This window comes from Penicillium samsonianum (assembly GCF_028829775.1).
Source record: "Penicillium samsonianum strain IBT 33392 chromosome Unknown utg000003l_segment0_segment0, whole genome shotgun sequence".
NCBI classification, from domain to species: domain Eukaryota; kingdom Fungi; phylum Ascomycota; class Eurotiomycetes; order Eurotiales; family Aspergillaceae; genus Penicillium; species Penicillium samsonianum.
Window position 1 is genome coordinate 4,356,184 of NW_026643261.1, and position 26,109 is coordinate 4,382,292.

A 26,109-nucleotide genomic window follows, 5' to 3' on the forward strand; every position below is an offset into this window, starting at 1 on the left:
ACGCTGATCCAAGTCCAAACACTTGAGTAAAGGGATACCACTATCCCTGGATAACGGGATCATCGAACAAAGCGTTAATAAGGCTGAAGCCACCGTCGATCATGGCCCATGCAGGGAGAACCCCGCTATTGGGTGATGCAGATTATAGTCTCGTTGTTCTTCTGCCTCGGTGGTTATGCACCGGTGGTGCAATATACCCATCCTCGCTCTGATTGGCACTTGGTAACCATCACATCACGAGGTTAACCAGACGCTGGATTATCTTCCGCAAGCTGCCGGCTGGGCTTTCGTTCGTTTGACGTTATTAGTTTTTCTTCATGTAAACCTTGATTCGGGCTATCTCCTTGCTTACGATAACATGATGCTGCCATTGCCATAGGCCCAGATATTGACTTCGTATAATACTGAAGTTAATTGAACTTACTGCACGATATAGTTCAAATAGCTACACAAAGGAAAAGGTAAACACGATCTCCAATTGCCTCTTCCAAGAACCTGGAATAATAGACAGTGCCAAATTGGGATTTGGGCCAGACATGGTTGATTCTGACTTCATGAAGAGGCCATCATGACGCACCTGGGGAATTCTTGCTTTTCGTCCTTGCTGGCACTGGTCCTGGACTGTGATGGATTTTGTTCCACTGTACCTAGGCACCTGGCGTCGGTCTTGTTTGTTTACTTTGTAAATGATAGATGCACGGAACCAGTGATGTTGGGATGATCTGCTCCGAGATATAAAATCCTGCTCCCTGCTCTTCTGCCGTGGAAGTTGATTCTTTTTTTTCCTCGCTTGTATTTTCTCTATCTATTCCTGGATTATCTCATAGGCGTGTCACACTCGGCCGTATTGTGCCTACTTTCACGTTTGGTATACTTCTTATTCTTCTACACACGATGCTCTTCTCAACAACCATCGCTCGTCCACTGCAACTGGCCACTCGCACCATGCAGTGGGCTAGCGTTGTCATTGTCATGGGCCTGACCTCGTTCTTCATCAACCGCGGCCCCCGTGGCCAGCATACTATCTACCAGGAAGTCATTGTACGTTATTCCCAGTTCTTCGATTAACCGATCATCACAGAGCCATAATCTCTAACTGCAAGCTTAGGCTGTCCTCTCGGTTGTCTTCTTTCTTCCAGCTTTCATTTCGCCATTCCTGCCCTCGGTGTTGAGCAGATTCGTGCTTGCTATCGACGTCGTGTTCTCCTACCTGTATGTCAACATTCAATCATATTGTCTGCATCAAAGTCTCTAATATCCATTCTAGCTGGTTGACTGCCTTTATTTTCTCCGCACAAGACTATAGCACGAGGCGGTGCTACTGGGCTATCCCCGCAGGCCTCAACTGCAAGCGCAAGAGGGCCAATGAAGCTTTCATCTTCCTAGCTTTGTATGTGGCCTGAATTTCCGCAGCTGCTGTGAATTGGCGGAAACTAATATCATTGCAGTATCTTCACCTTCTTCGGAATGCTCCTTGAAGTCGCCGCCCTCTGGGCCTATCGCAAGGAAAACACCACCACCCAACGTACCGAGGAGGATAAAGTCAATTCTGGGACCCGTCCACCTCATGATACGCCTGCAGCTCCTGCTGGAACTGTTTAATCAGTATGTCGGCTACCTCCCTGGGCAGATATACATCTACTATCTCTTGACGTGGTCAATGGTTGTGGATATATACTGGGATGTTTAGGAACCCGCTTTGGGCTTTTTTTTTTTGCGTATTTTCTTTGATTTTGTGTTGATGAGTTTGGATTTTGACAGCGGCTGGATTGAACATACGTTACTATGAGCCGGGATGGGAGCAGGATGAAGTTGATACTTGATGGACTGTACTGTGTATACCCATCGCAGACTCGGGGATACCTTTCCAGTGTGCTCTTTTCTCTTAATACCTTAATTGATTAATTACTTTACACCGTAGTCGAAACTTTGGGGTGTTCGATATGGTGATACATTTTTCCTTTCTTAATTAACGTGTACAACATGGCACGGCTACTGAGTGGCCTGATTCGCAAAACTAAATATAGTACTAGTAATATTGGAAGTAAATGTCATGACTGCCAGCAAAGCTGTATTTCTATTTTCTTTCTGGCTATTTGCAGTATACACTGGATGTACAGGTTCAATAAGAGAAGCCACTCAACCGGTATCTTGCGCAAGAAAGGGAGCCGGCACCAAGCACAGCGAATCATATGCAGTGTTGAACGCCGGATACGAAAAGTCAAGTCATTGCTTCATTGGACTCAAGATGTCATGCAGGGCTGGATTGAAGGATAATGTTGAAACGGTTAGATACTAGCTCGGCGAGGAGCCATCGTTCGCTGCAGCTTGCGCTTCTCCTCGGTTTCCTCCGGGATAGGCAGTGAGCCTTCGCTCTTCAAGCGGTCAAGGAACTCCTTTCCATATGTGTAGCCGACTTGGTAGATCTCGTCGAATTTGCCAAACTCTAGGGTGCCATATGGGTCGATGGGAGGACGCATGTACAGACAGCCAGGCATATTCTTTGCGCGCTCGAGATTGTCGAACGATGAGACATAGGCCAGTCGTGCTTGAATTTCGGAAAGTGTAGGTGGGTTCGGGAGAGAGGAGAAGGGGTTCCACCGGTTGAACACTGACCAGAATCCTGACAATGAGTCTCCGAATTCCTGGGGCGTGCTGTCATCGATAGACCCAACATCAATTGCGAAGATGACATCCGCTCCAAGGCTTTTCATGTGTGCCACAGTGAGATTGTCGATGTAGCCACCGTCCAGGAGCATACTGCCTTCGTCACAGATAGGAGGCATTAGGCCGGCCAACGTCATCGAGGCCCGAACGTACCGCCAGACGTAACCAGACGAGTGATACTCAATTCGGGATCGGCTGATGTTGGTTGTGTTGCAGTAGAACTCCAACCAGAAATCTTCGATTTGACTGTTTCCAAAGGTCTTGAAGATCCCCCGGTTGAATTCATGACCAGTGGTGTAGGAAACAGTGGGATAAGTCAGGTCCAATGCAAACCGCCACATGCTCCCCATGCGCCCAGAGAATTTCTTGGCTCGCCCGTACATGGGGACAACATCAGCGTCACGTGCGTACAGGGCTCCAATGAAGGAACCGATCGATGTGCCACCGATGATATCAATTGGGATACCAGCCTCCTCGAGCGCTTTAATGACGCCAACCTGCGAAATGCCACGCGCTCCACCTCCGCCCAGTACAAGACCAACAGACTTGCCGCACAAACGCCGAGCCAGCCGATGGAAATCACCCTTGAAAGGGGTTTGCGGGGAATACAGTGGAGTTTGTTGTGCACGCCGTGACGTATACTTTTGAATTTCGGCTTGTAGAATTTGGACGCGCTGCTTCAGCACAGTACCGAACTTCTTACTCGGCGGGTGCGAAGGCTCGGTGGTCGAACGGAAGGCCATTTGAATGTGGTGATGGCCACCGTTAATCCACACCCGGTTCTTGAGCCATTCCCGAGTGAGTCCAGGTGAACAGTATCGTTCCGCGTGCAAAAGAACCAGTTCTTTGCGCGCAGTGGTCTTCATACCCAGCAGGAACCGCTCATATTCACCAATTCTGGGCGAAGACTCTGCGAGACCCACCAACAGAATAGAGTCAGCTTGCGCGATGCAAGTCTGAGTCCACGGTGCGTTCACGTTGGTGTCAGCGATGTACAAGACCATTCCGAATTTCTCTTCGAGGTCAGCCAGGTATTGGGAAAGCTTAAGCTTCCCCATCTTACTGAAGGCATGGCGACCCAAGTGGTTCAAAATCGTGGCTTGGTTGAGTGAAGTGACACCTCTGGTCACACCAATTTGGTGCAACGCCTGCAAGAGTCTATGCCCAAATTCCACAACCGGAACGCCAGAAATGACCGGAAGAATTGCCACAGTGCGAAGGTTGACTGTTGAGGTTGCAGTCTGAACACCGCCAGCATGTCCCTGTTCAATCCCCTTTTCAGACAGCGGATGCTCGACCAAATCACGCATTCGTTGGGCAATAAGTTTAGAGACCTGAATGGTAATTCCAGGATGCTCCTGAGCAAGACTGTTGAAAAGAGACCGGGGGAACTTAGCTAGTTCCGTTTCTCGGATAGCATGCAAGGTAGACGGTCTAGTAGATTCAGTCATGACCTCGAGTTCGCCAACACTCTCACCCTGGCCGTGTTCGCCAATGACAGTTATCTTGCCGTTTGGTCCCTCAAGGACAGACCTCAGGCGACCGTTCAGAACAAGATAAATAGCATCGCTTTCATCCCCTTGGTGATAAATCACCTGTCCTGCGCTGACCTGCACCCACTCCAGCGCGAAATCAATGTGGAGCAGCAAACGGGGCAGCAGTCTTGTCAACCGCTTTGCCAGCGTTAAGAGAGCAGCTGGATGTCTATCTGCGATTCTCTCGAGGGAAGCACGGGGAAGGAATCCAACGTAAACATCCGTCTTGGCCACAACATCGGTGTACGAGCGGTACGATGCAAGAGCACCGACATACCCTTGAATGCCACCAGGTTTGATCAGGTATAGCGATTTTCGGGGCTGGGACTTCCGTCGAGGGTCATTGCTGCCTGTTGCACCAGGGACACGCGACGATGCTGTCGCTGTTCGTCTCAGATTCGGGAACAGCTCCTCTTGCGCTTGCGAGGCAGACCCATGAGAAGACCCAATAAGGGTGTCATCGCGCTCATTCGCTGGAATACCCACGTCCAAGAATCCATCAATGACGTAGTATAGACCTGGATGGCGCTCACCCTGTTCCACCAGAACCGAGCCTTGTGGAAAGTAGACCACTTCAATGTCATGGCGGAGGTCTTCCCGTAGGTTGAAGACAGGCGAAGTCCCCCCTGCGCTCGTCACTGACATGGAGGACATCATGGATTCGGATTCGCCATCACCAGACCCTTCGTAGGGATCGATGAAACCAAAGGCATTGGAGAACACTGCCTTCTGGCGGCGGTTATCGTAGGAGAGAAGTCTCGGCGACGCCTCGCCAGAATGGCTGGTCTTGCGCAGAGTATCGCGTGTGCCTTCGGTGAGCCCAATGCCCTTCATGATACAGTCCAAGATCGACTCGCGGAAAATAGCGTCCTCGTCAACTGACTCATTTCGCTGGAAAGTTGAGGGCAGAGCATTCATTGCAGCAGTTGATACAAATTGAGGTCGCTCCCGCTCAGTAAGAGGAGTCTGGAGGCGAGGGGCCAAATGATCATGTCGCGGTCCAAACCGGGACAATTGTATTGTCGATAGCAGATCACCGGGGCTGACACCTGCTGAGTCCCTGTTAATAAATGCCGGTGGCCTTTGTGGGCTTAAGGGTGTGAGAGGGCGCTCACTTGCCACCTTTGCTTGTAAAAAGGCTTCTTTTCTGAGAGTACTGCTCGAGCGTCCTCTACGGCTGACGGAAGGATTGTGAAGAGCAATGCCTTTTCCAACTTCCTCCGGTCCCAATCGATCTCGCTCTCGCGTGAATTTGTCCTTCAGACGATCCAAGGCACTTCCTCGAAGATTATTCGGAAGGTCCCAAGATGTGAATTTAGACATTTGCCGTTCTATGCCTAAAACCTCGCTAGTCAGGCCCAGATAAGAATGCGCTGTAGCAAACGTGACCCGCTGGAGACGTGTTAGGATAACCTGGACAATGTGCGACGTTGCCCGTGGGTAGACTCTGGTCAGGCGGCGGAATGCGCTCGCTGGGATGATAGCAATCGTCGTGTCCACCGTAGCCCGTGCCACAATATCTGGATGTACCGACTTGCGGCGTTTTTTCTGGGCATTTTGTTTAGTCTCCGACTGCGGGGTCTGCTCGGGGTCCTGTCGGGGCATGGCATGGCTCTCCCCGAGGTTCAGCGGAGGCACTGGTGGCAATATATCGCCAGATCTACGGGCTGCAGTGTTCAAGTTCCTGGAGTCTCTCACGGTGGACCCGGGACTAACAGCGAAGGAATCAGGCACATGAGTCTGGCCAAGGATAGGACTAGATATACTAGAGCCGTGGCTTCTCGAGTTGCGGAGCTCAATATCTTCAGTAAACAGCTGGAGGATCGAGAACAAAGACGACATCGAAGCGCCGTTCTTGACCTCGGTGAGGAGCTGATAGCCCTGTTGGTTGTCAATGTTCTGGTCCTCCTCGTCTGAGGAGGCATCGTCCATCTGGAAGTTCTCTTGCGAGCCTGACTTCCCTTCCCGTGCTGATTTCACGAAGATCTGGACCAGCCCATCCACAACCATGCAGAAGCCTTTCTCCTCCTCCAGCATGAGCGTCTCTCCCGCAATCAGCTTTCTGGTCTGCATCGTCCGGGTCAGCTCGTGGAAGACGGGCCGTTCAAGGTAGCCAAAGACTTTGATAGCACTGAGGAATTCATCGAGATAGTTGGCAAGTCCTGGTTTTGAGTCCCCTTCCTGGATATCGGGGAACAAGTCGACCTGGGCTTCTTTGCGTTGAGGCTCTGGGGGCAGGCGGCTGTACATGTTCAGGTACCGGTAACGGATGAACCAGCTGATGGTCGATGCCATGACAAGGAAGATTAACATTCTAAGGGTCATGATTGATCAGCAACAGTCAAAGATTCAGTTAAGCGCAAGACCAAGACCTACATGGTGGTGAAATTCATGGTGAATGTCAAGCTCATAGAGAAGAGCGTAAAGAGCCATGTGGGCAGTGTAATTGTCGAGAATGTGATTATCGAGTAAAGAACGCTTGGGAAGGTGTGAAATACGAGGGTAAACACCCATCCGATCCACCCCGCCATGATTGAGGGAGCTGGGGGGTATGGTGGGGGTGGGAATTGGGAGAAAGAGGCGCGAGAAGCGAAGGAATTAATTGAGGTTGAAGTTGGAGCCCCTAGGCTGAGGGAGAAGGACGGGGCCAGGCCAGCCATGTTAACCACATGCAAGATTGGAGAGCTCCGCTTTGTGTTCCAGGTCTAAGGTTGAGACTAACTCAGATTGACTTAGACCAACGCCAAAGCGAACCCAACCGTGGGGCCATTAGGCCTGATTATAAGCATCACGGTACTACTCCGTAGGTGTAGGTGGGATAGAGGTGGGATGGTGAAAGGAGGTGGTTAATCCCGAGTCACCTGCAACTTTACGTTAAGAGCCAAGGCGGCATGTGAGATTATCATTTTATGATTCTACTTAATATTCTATTATTCTATTATTCTATTACTATTCTAGTATTTCAATTAATATTGTACTTTATAATATTCTATAATTCTATGACCCGATGATTCCATGATTCTACCGAAATATCCCTGTTATAACAGGCCAATCCACAGTGATGTAATTGTTTACAAGATTCTAAGCCATACAGTACCTGTAGGTAGCAACACAACTTCAATTTTATACATATATTTCAATGATTAAAATAAGAAATCTAGGACATAAAATATTGGCTTTTTCAGATTCATGAATCAAGAAATCATAGAACCCCCCGTTCGTGTGTTCTTGGTGGCCCGTTCTCGGAAGTAAAGTACACAAATATATATATGCGACCGCGCATTTTCAAAAACCAAATTCAACTAGAAAGAATAATAAGCTAAATCAAAAATACACTAGACTCAGTTCTACCTGAGAGTAGAAATAAATTGTTAATAAAATATCATAATCTTTATGAAAATCAAGTCTCTCAACATATATGAAAGAGTGTACCTAGGTACATAGACAGCCGAATCTGGACCTTCCACATGGCAGTTCCGCCTTGGCCACGCTTCCCTGGAAACCAATGCTCCCCCTCACTTCCCTTTGCGGCCCACTGCTATTCTTTTTGTTTTTGGTAAACACCTTTGCTAGTGGTCTTGCGTTTCTAGATTCTATTGTCGTCTGGGTTCTCAGATCCGCGGCAATGTTTCAGGTACTTATTCGCCCTTTGATGATGCGCCCAGCATCCTAAATAACACTCGTCACAGCGCCTCCGCGACGCCATCGACTCTCGCATTGCAGAGGAACAAGCACGTCAAAAAACCGCCCAGGATAACATCGAACGCTCCAACTCCGCTCGCCGTCCGCCCGGACGCAACCAGTCCCCGAGTCGGCGCTCCCGTCCGAGACGCAATACCGGCACCCCCGTTCGAGGGCCCGACCCCAAGGAGTTTGAGGCCGAATTCACCATCGGTGACGATGAATCCAGCAGGTCCGGTACTCCCCAAGCAGATGCACCAGAGGCTGCGTCGGAAGTAAGCGCCTCTAACGAGGGAGAGAGCGAGATGGTTGAAGGAAAATCGGCGGAGACGCCCGAGAAAGAGATGGGAGAGGAGACAGAGGCTAAGGAGACACCGGCTGTGCTTCCACCTGATGTTCGCGCGAAACTCCGACGACTTGATAAGCTGGAGTCCCGATACCATGGTATGCAACTGCCTAACCAGACCGTAGGGCGCAAAACTAACTGAGCATATTAGAATTGCTCAAGGCTTACCGCACCGCTCACTCGCGCGTCCTATCCATTGAACCCTTCGAAGCTGCTTTGCGCGAGAACACCCCGCTCACCTCGATTGGCGAACCCAAAGCCTTCACGGAATACCTCAACCAATCAACCTTGAAAAGCGACATGGTCATGGAAGAGTTGAAGCGCGTCACCGAAGAAAGAGAAGACTTCAGAAAGAAGTTCGAAGAAGCGCAGCAGGCTACCAAGGAGGCGTTGGATGAGGTTACTGGCCTGAAAAAGGAGAAACCCCAGACGGAGACAACCAAGGGGACAGACGGAACTGGGGAGCAGGCCAGTGAAGAGTTCTTTTCGTTTGATAATGAAGTTCCCCGATTGGAAGGCGAACTCAAGGAGAAGCAAGAAGAGGTTGAGAACCTTAAAACCGAGGTCGAGAAGCTCAAGCGCGATATGTCTGTCACCCGCGAGTCGACTGAAGGCATGGTGCAGAATTTGGAGACAGCCACCCGCGAGCTCGTTGAGCTGCGCGAAACCAAGGACAATCTAGATGCTGAGATTGAGACTCTTCAAACCTCCAAGAAGGCCGATGTCGATGACCTGAAGGCGAAGCTAGCAACTGCGGAATCCTCTCTCAAATCAACCACATCTGAGGTTGAGAAGCTCAAGTCGCAGCTCAAGGAGAAGAGCGAGGAAATCGACAAGCTCCAGAAACAGGCCTCCGAAAGAACTGAGCCTGATACGGACCTCGCTGCTGAGTTGGAGAGGACAAAAGAGGAAAAGAAATCCGACGAAAAGAAGCTAGTTGTGCTCCAGGGCTTAGTTGACGGTCTTCGATCTCAGCTTAAGGACACCGAATCTACAATTTTGGAACTGAAGATTGAGAATAACGAGAGGTGCGAATATTCTGCCAAACTACAAGACATTTTCGACTTTGTGGATGAGAACTTGAAAGAGAACACGTCCTGGGTATCTGCCAGGGAGAAAGTTTTCGCTGGAGAGTTGGCCGACTTCAATGAGGTTCTTAAGACCCTGGCGCCGGTCAAGGAGGAGCCCACCTCTACTGTTCCTGCTCCTGCTCCTGCCCCTACCGAAGGAGAGACACAGCCTGCTCAAGCTACCGGTGGTGGCGGCAGTGGAGAGGAAGAAGAAGAACAAGAAGAAGAAGAAGGGTGGCAAAGCGGATGAACCTTCTAAGCCGGTTGATACAGCTCCTGCAGAGCGATCACCCCCAGAGGCGCCTGCCACCGCTACTAAAGAGCTGGATGAACTCAAGCAAAAGATCGAATCCCTCACCCAGCAATTGTCCGAAAAGGAGGCTGCCATTGACCGTCTTAGCTCCAAGCTGAAAGGCGAGGACAATTTGAAGGAGGAGATTGAGTCCCTGCGCGATGACCTTATCAACATCGGCCAGGAGCATGTGGCAGCCAAGGACAAGATCAAGGAGCTTTCGGCAGAAAAGGGTTCTCTTGAAGAAACTATCAGCAAGCTCGAGAAGGAATTGGCCGAACTCCGCACTAGCAACGCTTCGACCTCAGCTGACTCGGAGAAAGTGCACAGCTCACTCAAAGAGGAATTCGATAACCTCAAGGTCCGCTCTGCTACCTTGGAGACTGATCTTTCCGCCGCTCAGCAGCTGGCTACCACTCGGTTTAAAGACCTTACAGACCTCCGTGAAACTCTTCAGAAGGTTCAGCCCGAGCTGCGCAGCCTACGTGCTGAGTCTTCGGAGTTGAAGACCCTAAAAGAAACTCTCACTAGCAAGAACTCCGAGTTGAAGGCCCTTGAGGGCAAGCATGAAGATCTGCGTGCTGAGCTGAAGACCTTCAAGTCGAAGATATCTGAGCGTGACGCAGAAGTTGGTACCCTCAATAAGAAGATCCGACAGGAGACCGACAGCCGATTGAAGGCCGAGGAGAACCTTACTGTTGCCCAATCTAACCTGCGCTCTGCGGAGAGCAAGAAGCAAGATGCCATCAATGCCAGAGATAAGACTACTGGCGACCTCTCCAAGGCCCAAGACGGTTTGAAGAGTACTCGCGCCAAGATGCGGGAGATGGATGAACAGATTTCCCAGCTGAATAAAGAACTCGGAAGCCTCCGAGATGAGATCCAGCTAAAGACAGCCCAGTACACCAGCGCCCAGAGCCTGATGAATAGTATGCGTGATCAGACCACAGAAGTTGCAATGCAAATGAAGGAGGCCCGTGAGCGATGCGAGAGCTTGGATGAAGAATTGGCTGACGCTCACCGTCTGCTGAGCGAGCGAACCCGCGAAGGCGAGACCATGCGCCGTCTGCTCAATGATATTGAGGGTCGTTCGGAGTCCAAGGTACGAGACTTCAAGGAACGCATGGAGGCTGCTATTGAAGAGCGAGACCGTGCGGAAGATGAGGCCAGCACCCAAGGTCGACGCCGTGCTCGCGAGATGGAAGAGCTCAAGGCTAAGGTCCGTGAAGCTGAGCGCGCCCTGCGCACGGCGGAGCAGGACAAGGAGGAGCTTGAACAGTCGCAAAAGGACTGGCGTCGACGTCGTGATGAGCTCGAGTCAGTATCCGAAAAGTCATCACAGGAAGTGACAGAGATTCGACAGGCCATGGCTGGTCTACGCGATGCCCTCGACGAAAGTGAGAAGCAAGTTCGTGACCTCGAAAAGGACAAGGCAGAGCTTCGTCGCTCAGTGGAAGAGACCAACAGCCGACTGGAGAAACTTCGAAGATCCCACAAGACACTGGGAGAGGACGTTCGCCTGCGTGGCTCCCCGTCAGGTCGACAATCCTCGCGGTCATCTCTGGATTCAGGCTCTCGCCGGGCAGTCGTATCTCCTGGTAGGAGCGAGACTCCTCTTGGTCCACCCAGCAATGCATCCATTGACTACATGTACTTGAAAAATGTCCTCCTCCAATTTTTGGAACAGAGGGACAAGAACTATCAGAAGCAGCTGATTCCTGTTCTGGGAATGCTGCTCCATTTCGATCGGTGAGTTTCCGACTGAACCTTCTTTTTTAACAGTGGTCACTAACGAATATAGAACCGATGAGCAAAAGTGGATGTCGGCCATCATGTCCAAATAATTGGCGTTTATACCCATGGGCGTGGATTGCATATCTCAGTACCTTGCTCTGTACAATATCATTCTGTAGAGATAATAATATGTTCCTCTATCAACATAAAAACACTGTCCAACCCACTGATATCCTTTTTGCCTGTCAAGAAAGCATCGAAAGAGAAGTTGAATCCAACATCTAAAAAAATCGGGTAATATTACCTAATGCGGGATAGTAAAATCCTGGGGCACATCGCGAAGCTTAGCCAAGAAAAAAGAGGCGCGCATATACTAGCAAGTACAAAAGTCCGAGAAAAAAAAGAAGACCTCTGAGGTCTGGACTTCGTCATGGATTATCTTCGCCCTCTCTCAAACACTATGGCCGACCAACCCACCATTCGTCTCGCGACCCCCGAAGGCAAGTGCATTGACCTCAAAGCTTCCGAGCGCGTAGCACACACACACCCCAACTAACACCAGGTAGACGTCCCTCTCATCCTCCAATTCATCTGCGAACTAGCCGACTACGAAAATGCCCTCCATGAAGTCGAAGCCACCGAAGAATCCCTCCTAGCAACCCTCTCCTTCCCCGATACCCCGCCCAAGCGCGGCGCCGTCTACACAGCTCTTATTACCCCGCCACCTACCGCCGACACTCCAAACCCGATCCCCGTCGGCATGGCCCTGTACTTCTATAACTACTCAACCTGGCGATCTGCCCCTGGTATCTACCTCGAGGATCTGTATGTGCAGCCCAGCGCGCGGGGTCACGGGTACGGCTTCAAGTTGCTTAAGTACCTTGCTAAGCAGGTGCTTGAGGTGTCGGGTCGGCGGTTGGAGTGGAGCGTGCTCACATGGAACGAGCCTAGCATTAGGTTCTATGAGCAGGTTGGTGCGCGCGGTATGGACGAGTGGATGAAGATGATGGTTGAGGGGGATGCGTTGACTCGTTTGGCGGAGGGTGTGTAGAGCGATGTACGGGTTGGTGTTGGGCGGGATAGGGCTGGGAGGATTGTTCCTGTATAATACTACAAAAGGCATTGGGCACGATCGTTTCAGGATGATTTATTTACCTTGTAGAGCTCATTACAGGTTGAGGGCGAAAGTGGGCTATACATGTACATTTAGCAAATATCTATGATCACAGCTACATATGGCTCAATATTATATTTTCAAAAACGGAAATGAAATATATCTGAATACAAGAATCTCAATCCCACGTCATTAATGTGATTGAATATTGAATATAAAGAAAACATCCAAGTTGTGTCGTAATGCAGCTTCGCCCCAAAGCCCTCTAGCGCCAGGTGACGGCATCGACCCGCAGATCACCTCGATTTGCCTGTTTCACTTTCTTTCTTCTTTCAACACCCCAGTGATGGCCACAATTCCAGATAATGTCCAGGAGTCTAATCTCCATGTGGACTATGTTATCCGTTACAGCTTCGGAGATGTAGGTGAGTGAAAGAGAGCTCTAGGATGTGGCGGGGGGACACATTCTAACAATTGCAGACCGATCGCAGGCAATTGAACAGCTAGAAAAATTGCTCCAAGCGCTGGCCCAAGTCGGTCTACAGGTCGAGGTACGACAAGGCGATGAGTCGTCTTTGCTCGTTTTTGTGAAAGCTTCGGAAAAGCGGCTGAAACAGGCGGTCTATCGGTCGCGGTGAGTGATAATGCATGTGGATATCGTTCTATGGACCAATGTGCTAATCTCGACTTTGTATTTTAGAGTACGCGACTGGCTATATGGCATTCGCAATGCTGAGCTCACACCTTCCAACTCAACCGAGCCCCAGACCGAGGCTGAGCGCCTGCGGGTGATCAACCAGATGATCACACTTCCCAAGGAAGAGGGCGGTGCCGCTATCACCCCAAACCATGGCGAATGGAAGAACGTCACTGCTATATTCCCCCTTCATGATGTCGATACAAATAAAAAGTGGATGCGAGACTGGAGCTCAAAGACTTTCCTCTCTGATGACGACTTGGATCAGATCCGGAACAAGTTTGGAGAAAGTGTATGTGCAGCAGTGGTTGTTGTTTGTGGGCCAGGCTAACGTATATGGCAGGTTGGATTTTACTTCGCATTCCTGCAGTCGTATTTCCGATTTTTGATTTTCCCGGCTGTTTTTGGATTCTCCTGTTGGTTCCTCCTCGGTGGATATTCGATTATTTATACTATTGTCAATTGTCTTTGGTGTATCATTTTTGTGGAATACTGGAAGCGCCAGGAGGCTGAGTTGAGCTGCAGGTGGCAGACCAAGAACGTCTCAGCTGTTAGGACCAAACGACGAGAGTTCAAGGCAGAAAAGGAGGTCTGCGATGAGGGCACCGGTGAGATGCGCGGTGTCTTCCCGGCAACTAAGCGCATGCAACGGCAGCTACTTCAAATCCCATTCGCATTGCTTGCGGCAATTGCTTTGGGTGCTATCATTGCGACTTGCTTTGCCATTGAGATCTTCATCTCGGAGCTCTACAATGGTCCCTTGAAAACATATTTGGTATGGTTATCCTTCCCATTCCCTGTTACCAAAGCTTACCCTTCAGATTTTCATCCCAACCATCCTTGTATCAGCGCTTGTGCCAACCATGAGCGCTATTTTGACGTCTATCGCAACGAAGCTTAATGACTACGAGAACCATGAGACAAGTGATGCGTATGATGTTGCATTGACCCAGAAGGTCTTTGTTATCAACTTCATCACGTCATATATGCCAATTTTCCTGACAGCCTTTGTCTACGTGCCATTTGCTAGCCGAATTGTCCCTTACCTCGATGTCTTCCACTTGACAGTTCGGCCTTTCGTGTCGAAGGAAGATGCCTCCTCAAAGCGATCGCATTTCCAGATCGACCCAGCTCGCCTGCGAAACCAGGTTGTTTACTTCACTGTCACAGCGCAGATTGTTGGCCTCGCCATGGAGACTATCGTGCCCTATATCAAACAGCATGCACTCCGCAAATATAAAAAGTACAACAAGGAGCGCAATGGTAAGATGGACCGAAACGGCGACAAAGAATCGCCCGAAAAACCTGCCGTGTCCTTCGATGATCCGGCTGAGGAAGCGCAGTTCCTCACACGTGTGCGTAACGAGGTTGAGCTTTCCGAGTATGATGTGACTGATGATCTACGTGAGATGTGTATTCAATTTGGATACCTGGCACTTTTCTCACCAACATGGCCGCTTGTTCCCCTTTCGTTCTTTGTGAACAACTGGGTTGAGTTGCGATCAGACTTCTTCAAGATCTGCATGGAGTTCCGCAGACCCGTGCCATTGCGGACTGACACGATTGGACCCTGGCTCGATAGCCTGGGATTCCTCTCCTGGGTCGGAAGTATCACTAGCGCTGCGCTGCTGTACATGTTCAGTGGCAACACACAGCACGGGCCCAATGGCGAGCCGACAGATATTAAAGGCTGGGCTCTACTTTTGACAATCTTCTTTTCGGAACACCTCTATCTTATTGTGCGGTACGCTGTGCAGGCTGGTATGGCCAGGATTGAGCCTCCCAATTCCCGCAAGGAGCGCGCTGAGCGTTACCTCATGCGCAAACGCTATCTTGAGTCCACAACCAATGCGGAGGCGGATGAGGAGGCGGATGAGGACGATATTACGTCCATGGCCCAGTCAACTGATATCACACGCACGTCTCTTGAAGATGATGCGCGGCGTGCATCCTTGCATGGCGCCGACCCGGCAACCCGTTTCTGGCTGCACCAGCGGGGCTGGACGGAGTCAGCCAAGATCGGAGCTGGGATTATACAGGCACAGCCTACCAACGGGGGCACGAAGAAGCAACAGTAGTGCTTCAGAGTTGTGCAGAGTTAGGATGTGGGCCAGGGACGTGAGACGCTGACTGTGTTTTGGGGTGGATACGAGATCACGAGATTGTATAAATTTAGCTTAGTACGCGATATACAGATACAGTAATCACCGATATTGGTTCGATTTACGGCTTTAGGTTGTCCCTAATTGAATGGAATAATTGTCCAGTTCTAGTGCCTTAGGCAGAAATGTCGAGATAAGCGGTGATTATGATGTCATGCAGACTTTGTCGGGAACAAGTAAACCCGTCCCAGGGCCGGATGTGGGCGGGAAGCAGTCAGCAATAAACTTACTCGTGGACGTGTTCATGGGTACGACGACAGCATACGATTGGAGGGAGATGACGAGTCATCATGAGATTTTGGTTAAACCCAATCACAGCCCGTATATGTTGTATCAAAATCAGTTTAGTGATAAAAAGCGTAAGAGATAAACCCTGGGGTAGGAGCCACCGGCGTCTCTCACCGCCTGCCTGATGCGACCCTTTCGCTTACCAACGCCTTACATAAATCGACGATCGCCCCGGGGCCCCAAATCTTCTGACTCAGAATCCTTAAGTAATCCTCCTCCTCCTCCAGGGCCCGCCATCAACTTGCTTACAGCATCGGATCTGTAACTGCTTACCTCATTTCAAGTGTATTTTGTGATCAGCAACGAAGCTCGCTTTGTTCTCAATTTTTGTCGAAACTAAGAGTGCTGTGCAAAGACACTACCTAATTCTATCACCAATCCCCTTTCCTGTGAATCAATGCAGCCTGCACTTGCGCCAGCGCCGCATCCAAGCATGCAGACTTCTGCTCAGGTAAGCAGAGCATCGTGAACTCGTTTGTCATCAGATCTATATGAGGTCCCGCGTTGAGTACTTCCTCGATATGTTTGGATCAACGCGATTATGTCGCGTTACCGATGTGTCGGGAACGGGGCTCGACGTTTCGACGCGTCGAATCTCCCTCCAGTCTTGCCCCGTCACCTAGATCCTTCATTCTGTTATTTGATATGGTTCATACTAACATTTGACTGTAGGATCATGCGGACCAGGGTACGTGATTGTAGTTTAGAGCGTTCTTGATCTTTGATTGTCATTACTTTTGAGGGATTCGTGGGGCCGAGACCTACCGTACCCCGATCTACCTCATCCCACCTGGAACAAATTAGGGATGCGCGTCGCACGTGATTGTTCCTCATTGCTAACAATGATTTTATAGTCCTCCATGACCAGCTTTTAGCTGCTCAGCACCACCTGGGCGGTCGCCCCCAGGGTGCTCCGGGCCAGCAACAGCATTTGCAGCCTAACAATGCTAGCCCACGAGACCAGCCAAACATTGACCCTGCTATCTCAGGTGCCATGCTCGGTGCTCCCCAAACCCCCACCCAACCCCAGGGTTCTCCCCCATCTGACGGCGGCTCCAAGAGCTATGGCAAGCGTGAGCTATCCACTTCCAAGCGTGCTGCCCAGAACCGTGCTGCTCAGGTATGTCCTTTTGATATCGTGAACAGAGAACTTCGCTGATCATAACAGCGCGCATTCCGCCAGCGCAAGGAAACCTACATTCGCAAGCTCGAGGAAGAGGTCAAGAACATCGACCCCCTCAAGGAGCAGGTCAAGTCCCTGGTGGGTGAGAACTACCAGCTGCGCGAATACATCATCAACTTGCAATCACGTCTTCTCGAAGCCCAGGGTGAAGTCCCTGATTTGCCGCCCAACATCGATTTGACCCAGCCCCGCACCACTGAGATGGCGCTTGCCTCTGCCGGAGTTCAGAACTCCAGCCCCTCGGGCTCGGTGCCCGCTCCGGGTCCTCAGGGTCAGCACCCCAGTTCTGTCTCTGATGATATGAACTCTCTGAACCGCATTGCTGCAGCAACACTTGGCATGCGTAAGCACCCTGACGATGCGACCTTCCTGAACAACAACAGCTTCCAGCAGAATAAGCGGGTGCGCACGGATGATAACCAGGACGGAAATGATGGTGTGAACAAGCAGGAGGTTTCGCATGGTCTCCCTATGGTCAACTAATCGCCATGCTATTTTCATCACCATCTTGATTGCCTACGTTCTGCGATCACCTTTCGATACCCGCGTCTGTGTCTTTTATTTGCTTATGCCTTATTCTGCTTTGGTGTTACGTTATGCTTGACGACACTTGCCATATTTTATCTCGCCTGTTCTGCTGGATCTCCTGTGCCTTTTTCCTTTACTGTTATGTCATGTTCCCCCTTCGCGTAATGGTGTGTGGCGCAGTGAGTGATTCCATCCTCTTGATTTCGGATTCGCGATTCGGCGGTGTTTTGAGATTTCTTACCTCCATTGTGGCAGATTGATGGAAGGAGTTTATTGTTACCCCCGCGTTTGTTTCATAATTCAATTCGATCTATGTATCTGTCTACTTGTTTAATCGGACAATCATAAGCTGCGGATATCCATACCTACCCAGCATACTTTTGCTGCCTGGTGTGGGGTTCCTATGCCGCCGCTTTTGTAAGGAATTTATGATGTCGCAGAGAGTCAGGCTTGTTCTTTTGAGCTGCTCATTGCTATCGGGTTTGGGTGGGTTGTACTCCTTAAAATACCTAGTACCACTCGGCATCTTCGGGCCTCGTTGAAATTAATCCATTGACATGAAGCGATCAGAGACAGTCCTTTGAGGCAAAGCGCTCAGACCTACCTAGATGTACCTATCACTAGTCTACATACATCCATTGTAAGTGACATAGCCTGATAGAGGATCCGAGCCTTTATCAAACGCATGATACAGATAGTTACGACTGTGCAGTTTGGACATTTTATATTGGCGTAACTAAGTATATCTGGAATGATGTGAATAATTCTACGCATAGAGACTAGAGATCCAGTGACACCTTTATATTCAAAATGTCAGGTCGCATCGGAAATACCTCTTTGGGCGGGGGGGGGGAAGGAAGACCGCGAATCTCCGTTGTCCGTCATGGCCGTGACACTTTTTTCTCTTTCTTATTTTTTTTTTTTGAATATTGAACAATCAGGGAGAGACATTAGCTATTTAATTGAACCGGCCCAACATTCTGACCCAATTGGTGTATCCATCCCAACTACTCAACCATAGTATATTGTGGGGACCGAGGAGGATTACATTATCAGCACTTCGCCTCCTGGGCTTTTCACGTATAGGGATCGAGAATGTGCTCACTTCATTGCTTAACGTCTGCTCACAAAACGCCTTTTCAAAACTAATGATAACACCTCCCTCGGCTTGATCTAGTGCGCCCTTATGTTGGACGAATCAAGATGACAGACTCAGCAACAAAGCCAGGTAAGGATGAAAAGCATCCGCCAAGGAGTGCGGGTAGGCGCAGGCTCGATGCACCCGGGGAAGCTATACTGTCCAAGGTATTTAGTCTCCATGGAATTAATAAGGAACAGTGGAGAAGACACATTCTAATTCCCCGCTTAGGATCGGCGAAGCCAAATCCGCCGTGCTCAGAGAACATATAGACTGAAGAAAGAAGCAAGTCTTCAACAATCTCACAAACAAGTGGCCTTCCTTGAACATAAGATGAAAGAAATCGCAAATTCGCTTGCAGACTACAGAGTCACTCTTCAGTCTAGCCTGCAAGGCACTCATTCCGAACTTCTCAGGGATTTTGACAGTATCCTAAGTCTTCTGGCTTGTGCGTCCGAGGACTTTGATCAGAAAACTAGCGCCGATGGCATTCCATTGAGAGATACTTTGAAGAAGTCTGCTCCAAAACCACCCAAGAACATCCAGTGTGATGACCATTTCACCAATGATACTATTTCTGGTCAACAAGCTATTGCTGAGCCAAACTCCACATGCATTGATACGTCCCCGGAAACCGAGGTCAACCCATGTCAAAAAACCGGGGAGAAGGTCCTTTGTCAATCCCCGCTTGTCATACAGGAACAGAGAAGATTGGATCATGACCAACCCATTGTGCAAATCATCGATCGATTTTGTGGAGCCAATGTTCCCGATTCATATTCATTCCTGGAAAGTTCCTTCACTCGAAGACTCAAACGATCCAGTCTGGAGCACGCCTTCCGAATATTTAGTGATACACGCTCTGATCCACTTGAAGTCTTCCGAGTATTCAGACTCGTGCCCTGTTTCAGGGATAGGACAAAGATGTACCCTTACTTTAGGGACCTGGTTACTTCTGAACGAGGCAGTTCCCTGGAGATTTCTGCACTACCATTTTATTGTATCGGGGGAGCTGGAACACATTATGCGACGAAAGATGAAAAAGGGAATCCCATCTACCCCCCGAAGATGAGGCACCCTCGAAGAATACTCGGCACTCTACCCATGCCCGGGATTCCCGATGACCCGAATTCTGTCCATCAGGCTCAGAGTAACCTTGAGCTTTGTGGGTTCGGTGGCCAGTGGTTTGATTGCCGCGATGTGGAAGGATATCTTAGGGAGAAAGGTGTGGACTTGGACGGACCTGGTTCATTTCCCATCGTGCATAATTTAACACCGAGCCCCGGTCGATCCGAGTTCGAATCCGGTTTATTGGACACTCAACGCATATCATTTTCAGATATCCAAACTGGTAAGTTGATCTCATTTACAAGAAAGACTTGAACTCACGGTTTACAGATGTCATAGTTCCGTCACTACCCCAACGACCATCATGTTGTGTACTCGATCTTGAATCTTTTTTGATAGGTAAGCTTTCGCGCTGATATTATGTTAAAGTCTGTTTCTAAAAACGAATAATAGGACTTCTTCGCGGGGTGGCTATCTTAGGGCGAGCACCGGGTTTCCGACGATCTGATGTTGAAACTGTCTTTCGCTCAGCCTTGATGCGAAATTTATCTTAAAATGACAATTACTATATCATGCTCAAGTATCAGATGAAATATATGAATAAGTTCAGGGGTAAATTAAGATTAAATAACCGAAGATCGGCGAGAAACTTAGAAATCGGAGAAAAGATGTCCAATATACTAGTCGCATCCGTCATATGAGTTACTTTGACAAGAGTGCATAGCAAATGAAGTGCTTAGTTCATTTATTTTGGGTATGTAGGTATGTAAGTAGGCCCCTACCTTGCTCACCTGTCCAGGTGGGCAGAGCCCTATCTGATTACATTATCACTGTGATCAACCTCCGAGGTCCCATCAGAAGTTTTCAACTTTCTAAGCATGGTTGTCTTGAGAATTGCGAGCCCAACAATATGGAGCCAAGTAATATCTCACATTCCTGAAGTTCACCGAGAGTTTTTGTTGGGTTATTGATCCACTGTAACCAGCAGCCTCGGCATCCAGAACTGTTCTTCCTTGCCACATAAGATATGTTAAATATCCTCTACAATCCCAAAGATATTTCTTCATCTAGAGTCGCAAAAGCAAAAGAATTTATAAACCTCGCCCCACCCACAGATACAAGCCTCGGACAGTAAGTTGGCAAATGGGAAACCCTAATTTTACGCCGAATGCTTATCGTGTTGTGACATAGAACGAACACTTCAAGTGTCCTCCCGTTGACGGAATGTTGAACGCTACTGGTTTGGTCTATACACTATGGAGCAAACATCAGTTGACGATTGCTATTGCCTTCATCAGCTATATAGCATTTGTTGGCCTTCTTCGGTACCGCCGCATGGCCAAGATTGAGGCCCCATTCGCACCTGGAAAGAAAGACTTGTCAGAAATGACGGTAAAAGAAGCACATGCTATCCTGAACCAATTACAAGAGCTCGAGTTTCCACATGCTTTTTCTAAAGCTCGCAAACTTGCTCTATTGAAGGTACGACAGGGAGTTGTGACCGGTTCAATCAGCAACATGGAGAATGCCGCTAAATTAAGTATTGTTTTAGGCTGGAGGTATCCCGACCATGTCCAAACTATTCGCAGTTACGGGTCAAAACAACAAGCGCAATTCGGGGAAGCGTGCTGTTGATACGGAAATCCTCCTGCGAGAGGTGCAGTCCAAACCTAGGGATTCTGATCGCTATACATCAGCCGTGGCCAGAATGAATTATCTGTATGTTGGATGCACTCCTGAACGCATATTGCCTTTATTTCGAGGGAAAAATACAGTCTATTGTTCTGTTCGCTGACACGGAGTATCATTAGCCATGCTCGTTACCGTCGAGCCAACAAAATAACGGATAATGATCTCCTCCATACTTTGGGTGACGGTCTTGCCGAGATCCTGAATGTTGTTGAAAGAGAAGAATGGCGCAAGCTTACTGACGTTGAAAAATGCGCTCTCGGTATCTTTCACAAGAACTTGGGAGAAGACATGGGAATCCCCTTTGACCAGCTTCCTTCAAAAGGCGACGGATGGGAAAATGGCCTCCACTTTGCGATTGAATTGGTGAACTGGACAATTCAGTATGAAGAAGAAGTGGCAAAGCCCACAGCGACGAACGATCAATACGTTCGAGTCTACGTTGATTCGGCACTGTCATCGCTTCCTGGGTTCATAAGAACAAACGTACGAAAGATGCTGGGTAATGACTTGGACGATGTCATGAGAACGAGTCTTTGGTAAGTTTTACCTCTTATTCAAGTGCGGAAGTCACTTCCTATACTAATATCTACAGTCTCGAGTCCCCGGGCCCAATCCTCTGGTTCCTACTTCGCCTCATCCGAGAAGCACGAAAAGTATACCTCCGATATCTTGCACTTCCACGGTCTTCATCTAGTGCCGTTAAACTAGTGCAGGACATGCCAAACCAAGAGACGCGTCTATATAACTTTCAAAGAAAAACCCTGCAGCCTTGGTACGTCCAACCGACCTTCTGGTCAAAATGGGGACTTGGCGCGTTGCTGGTTAGAGCACTGGGAGGAAAGGTGCCCGGGTCGCGAGGAGACCGCTATCAGCCAGGAGGATACGACTTGATGACGATCGGGCCGGACCCGCAGAAGGAGCATGGAGCAGAGGAGATGAGATCCGATATTGAGGTAATCAAAGCGAGAGGTGTAGCTACATGCCCTTTCTCACAGGCAAAGGCAAAGTCGGGTCACTTCTAGTAAAGTTGTTCACTTACACATGATCCCGAGGATCTATGTAATGAGACAGACAGGGTGTCCATGCATCTATATGCAGCAGCATATATTGGGAAACAAATCCCTGATGTGATAGAGAGCGAAAATGCAATAGCATTAGCCGCAGGTGATATAGTCCTTATATCATTTTATTCCTTGAAACCCGTTTAGTCTAGTAGAGGTCCGGTAGCAATCATTCATTGGGAAAAGTTGTTGTTTTCATCTATTTGTGGATCGGTTTGTATGGTGGCTGATTAAGATTATTGAACAACCTTGACCTGCCAATACCATATACTATTTAGCATTTACTGTTCATCAAGTCCGTATTCCTTGATAAGAACATCAGTACAAGTAACACCAGTCACGTAAGCTGTAGCCTGCGTGTGGTTGTTAGTGAGAACAGGAACAACACTCATATCAGCAACGCGGAGGTTCTCCATGCCCCGCACGCGGAAATGCGTGTCAACAGCTGCGTCGCTGGCATCAGCCTTGCCCATCTTCACTGTGCCGGTCATGTGCCAGCTAGAAGAGAGGTAGTCTTTCCAGAACTGGAGGATGTCCTCGTCGGAATCAGACGCAGGCCCGATGAGCGTGCCGACAGTGTCCTTCGCAAAAGACTCCTGTCTACTAACTTCCAGCAGGTGTCGATATATCTCGACACAGGTACGACGATCGAAGGGATCATCGAGGAATCGAGGGTTAAACAGTAGCGGGATACCTGGGTCGGAAGACTGCAGGCGTACTTCGCCGCGGGATTGCTCGTTCATCATGAATGCCGCGAGACCAACATAGCTGTAATCTTTGAACATATCGGGCATCATGAAGTGGATGGGCATGTGGGTGATTATCTCGTAGTGGGGAATGGTTTCGCGGTTCATGAATTCTTGTACGGATGCTGGAAGTGCTTTGAATTCGGGCGTCGAGGTGATGCGGTCTGATTTGAACCAACCACAGCCGATCTGGCAGCCGTATCGGGTCCACAGACCGGTACTGTTGTCTTCCCACTGTTTCATTGCACTTTCCATGGAGGCGGGATCTTGGAAGAACGAATTGCGGTCATTTGTCTCCGGGTTACGCGCGAGAATCAGAGGAACAAAGTAGTGGTCTCGGAGCCCCTGGCCAATAGCGGGGAGATCGTTGACTACTGGAATGTTGAACTTCTCGAGGTCTGCAGCTGGTCCGATTCCAGAATGCATTAGGATCTTCGGGGTGTCGAGTGAGCCTGCAGAGATAATCACATCCCGGGAGGCGAAGTCTGTAATCTACATCAGATGAAGTGCATGGTAAAAGTTCAGAAGAAGACATACACTGCTTGCCCTGAGTCTGTACCCCAACAGCCTTTTTGCCCTGTAACAAAATCCGCTGTACTGGGCTGTCTGTGACAACTACAAGATTATCAGGGGCATCCGAAAGCAAGTCAACAGCCGTGGTACGCTTTCCCTTGCAAGCAGAGTTGATAGTGGCGGCCATGCCAAGGGGATTACCCGAGTTGTGATCCAGGTTGAGCTTGTGTCCAGCCGCTTCAAACGCATCTAGTGAGAGTGACAAGTCCCTTTCCCAGTCGTCGGCATACCCGACATGCAGGGCGCCCGAATTGCCGTGGTCCGAAGCAACATAACTGGCATATTTCTGATTCTCCGAGAGTGCGAAACTGCCATTGAATGTCTCCAAATTCTTGAAGCGGGTCTGCATCTGCTTCCATCCGAAGGTATTGTCGTCCACCACAGATGCCCACTCATTATAGTCGTCCCGCGCGCCTACAGTATAGACCCCGAAGTTGATTGCCGAGCCACCTCCCAGACCCTTTCCACGGGAATAGTCGAGCTCGCGCCCATTGCAATGTTCCTGAGGTGTGGTCTTGTACCCCCAATTCAGGCTTCCATCCATGAATGTCGTCCAACGCTTTCCGTCTACTCGCAAAGCTTTATCATCATTGCGCCCACCTGCTTCAAGAAGTAGAACTTGAGGTCTTTGGGCTGATTTGGCGAGCCCCGCCGCCAGGGCGCAACCAGCTGGACCACCTGCTTTAAGTGATAAGCATGGGAGACTACATGTGTGTCTGGTGCATGATTACCTCCTACAATGACAAAGTCGTAATGGTTTGCAAATTCCATATTGAAGGTAGTCTTTTAGCGTCAAGGGCAATTTGCGAAGAAATTAGTTAGGGCCAGGGGAACGGCGTCAAATATATATCACATTTTCTTTGTCGCATGTCCCGTGCCAGCTGAATACCCCTCCTTGCCTGGCGCATTACTGCCAACACACTAACAATGACGGGTTGTACACCTGTAGGTGCCCAATAATAGGTGGGGTCGTCAGGTATGTGCACCCCCACTAGGGATCAATTATGGGTGGAAGAAGGATAGCGTTGATTTGACTGCAATATTCACAGGATATTGTATTTGTTTATTCATGACACGGCTAAATGGACATTTGAAGCTAGGAAGCGTCGTAGTCAGCTCAAAATTGCAGGGATTATGCATGAAGATCCTATGGCGAAGAAATACATACCCAAATTGAGGCTAATTCATTAGTGGCACGCCAGAGCAAAGCTTCGATATGGTATCCATAAATAAGGGGATTTAAAGCCACAATTTATCGTACAGCATGGCTCGAGTGGTAACCACCGGGTTTAAATCCATGGTATTGAACCTCATAGTGTCCAGTACCTTTTAACACTTACATTTTCGCGAAGTGCCCACAGCAAGGCCCGTTGCTTGCCGATTCCACGTCGCTGGAATTTAGTCGACAGTGTTGTAAGAAACCTGAACATGGAAAAGAATAAGATTCAAGCTGATGGGGATCTACACTGTGATCAGGGAAGACTAGTGCAGGATATCGATTTTCTGAAGCTAGGACGTTTCGCTCCAGAGCTGAGGGCAGAGCGGAAAAATTATAGGTCAGAAATATGTTTCAAAGCTGTAACGGCGCTATTGATCAGGACAATTCCCCGTATTCTCTACTGCGACTATCATGATACACCCCAGAGTGACCAGTCGCTCGCATGGCCTGTGCGGCCAGATCTGCAACGGGGAGATCTTGGACACGGGCCGAAGACGCATACGCATACTCCGTACGCATACGGGACATATTTTCATGCCGATTGATGAGGGATCAACATGGTTTGGGAAGTCCCCAAGGTCATGAGACCATAGGGACGAACGCGCACGGTTCCCATGTTGTTTTTGGGTCTGGATTCTCCGCAAACCAACTGACCAATTGTAAGCGAGAACATATTCCCCACCCGGAGGTTAGCGCAAGAAGGTGAAGATTCACCTCGGCAATTTAATTTTGAGACATCTTGTTTCTTTTTCAATGGGGTTGTGGGAGTATGTGGAATAGTTATAACTAGAAGGTTGCATCTGCCAAGGTAGGTACCGTCGCCACTTTAGCCACTTTAGCCACTTTAGCCACCGCCACTCTAGTCACCTTAAAAGTTCGACTTTGGGTTAAAATCGTGCTATACGAGAATAGACCAAGGTTGAAATTTGTAATGGAAAAGATCATCTGGTTCTACTCCGTATTAATTCCCAGTCGCTAAAATCGGAAAAAAAAAGGAGCAAAGTTCACGTGTGGCGGTTCCAAGGGTTCCCTTTCTCGGCTTAGCTTGGCATGGGGGCAAATAGGCTGGGGATAGCCCGGCAGTTTTCTTTTCTCCTCGACTCAACAATTTTCACTATTACAATATAACTAACTGCATTGTTAGACGTTCAATTGGCTTCGATTCCTACCTTGAGTCTTTGACCTAATCACCCTCCTCAGAACCTCCAAAGTTACATCCGCATTCTTCGGCAAACGGACTTGCGATCAGATCCTCACACCGATCTCAATCTCCTCCCGCAACCCCCCCATTTTTGTCCGATTAGCGACCCAAACC

The 26,109-nt window shown here is 49.2% G+C and overlaps 8 protein-coding genes across 8 annotated transcripts; 6 read left to right on the forward strand and 2 right to left on the reverse strand.

Annotated features, from left to right (window-relative positions):
- Positions 1-894: 894 nt before the first annotated feature.
- Positions 895-1,602, forward strand: N7471_005264 (MARVEL domain-containing protein; the record flags this gene model as incomplete). Its single annotated transcript, XM_057277983.1, has 4 exons — positions 895-1,041; positions 1,109-1,212; positions 1,268-1,390; positions 1,449-1,602. 4 exons carry the CDS (start codon positions 895-897, stop codon positions 1,600-1,602), a joined length of 528 nt encoding a protein of 175 aa, XP_057137593.1.
- A 686-nt stretch (positions 1,603-2,288) lies between these two features.
- nte1 (lysophospholipase) lies at positions 2,289-6,733 on the reverse strand (the record flags this gene model as incomplete). The annotated part of the gene is made up of 2 exons (XM_057277984.1): positions 2,289-6,516; positions 6,579-6,733. The coding sequence occupies 2 exons, from the start codon at positions 6,731-6,733 to the stop codon at positions 2,289-2,291; spliced, it is 4,383 nt and encodes a 1,460-aa protein (XP_057137594.1).
- N7471_005266 (uncharacterized protein) lies at positions 6,732-6,911 on the forward strand (the record flags this gene model as incomplete). The annotated part of the gene is made up of 1 exon (XM_057277985.1): positions 6,732-6,911. The coding sequence occupies one exon, from the start codon at positions 6,732-6,734 to the stop codon at positions 6,909-6,911; it is 180 nt and encodes a 59-aa protein (XP_057137595.1).
- An 827-nt stretch (positions 6,912-7,738) lies between these two features.
- N7471_005267 (putative vesicle-mediated transport protein (Imh1)) lies at positions 7,739-12,376 on the forward strand (the record flags this gene model as incomplete). The annotated part of the gene is given in 5 exon segments (XM_057277986.1): positions 7,739-7,836; positions 7,892-8,327; positions 8,381-9,487; positions 9,498-11,311; positions 11,888-12,376. 5 exon segments carry the CDS (start codon positions 7,828-7,830, stop codon positions 12,374-12,376), a joined length of 3,855 nt encoding a protein of 1,284 aa, XP_057137596.1. The 5' UTR covers positions 7,739-7,827.
- Positions 12,377-12,785: 409 nt separating this feature from the next.
- Positions 12,786-15,214, forward strand: N7471_005268 (anoctamin family protein; the record flags this gene model as incomplete). Its single annotated transcript, XM_057277987.1, has 5 exons — positions 12,786-12,864; positions 12,920-13,073; positions 13,140-13,428; positions 13,480-13,911; positions 13,958-15,214. 5 exons carry the CDS (start codon positions 12,786-12,788, stop codon positions 15,212-15,214), a joined length of 2,211 nt encoding a protein of 736 aa, XP_057137597.1.
- Positions 15,215-15,790: 576 nt separating this feature from the next.
- On the forward strand, positions 15,791-17,627 carry N7471_005269 (uncharacterized protein). Its single transcript, XM_057277988.1, has 4 exons — positions 15,791-16,037; positions 16,259-16,274; positions 16,441-16,706; positions 16,755-17,627. Exons 1-4 carry the CDS (start codon positions 15,984-15,986, stop codon positions 17,250-17,252), a joined length of 834 nt encoding a protein of 277 aa, XP_057137598.1. The 5' UTR covers positions 15,791-15,983; the 3' UTR covers positions 17,253-17,627.
- A 3,100-nt stretch (positions 17,628-20,727) lies between these two features.
- N7471_005270 (uncharacterized protein) lies at positions 20,728-22,217 on the forward strand (the record flags this gene model as incomplete). Its single annotated transcript, XM_057277989.1, has 4 exons — positions 20,728-20,985; positions 21,056-21,222; positions 21,315-21,731; positions 21,788-22,217. The coding sequence occupies 4 exons, from the start codon at positions 20,728-20,730 to the stop codon at positions 22,215-22,217; spliced, it is 1,272 nt and encodes a 423-aa protein (XP_057137599.1).
- Positions 22,218-22,537: 320 nt separating this feature from the next.
- Positions 22,538-24,346, reverse strand: N7471_005271 (GMC family oxidoreductase; the record flags this gene model as incomplete). Its single annotated transcript, XM_057277990.1, has 3 exons — positions 22,538-23,487; positions 23,540-24,253; positions 24,307-24,346. 3 exons carry the CDS (start codon positions 24,344-24,346, stop codon positions 22,538-22,540), a joined length of 1,704 nt encoding a protein of 567 aa, XP_057137600.1.
- Positions 24,347-26,109: the final 1,763 nt, after the last annotated feature.

Bases quoted from the DNA above. Each gene is read 5' to 3' on its own strand.
- N7471_005269 (XM_057277988.1), top strand. From the start codon at position 15,984: ATGCAGCCTGCACTTGCGCCAGCGCCGCATCCAAGCATGCAGACTTCT. The intron at 16,707-16,754 runs GTATGTCCTTTT...TGATCATAACAG, and splicing joins CCCAGAACCGTGCTGCTCAG to CGCGCATTCCGCCAGCGCAA.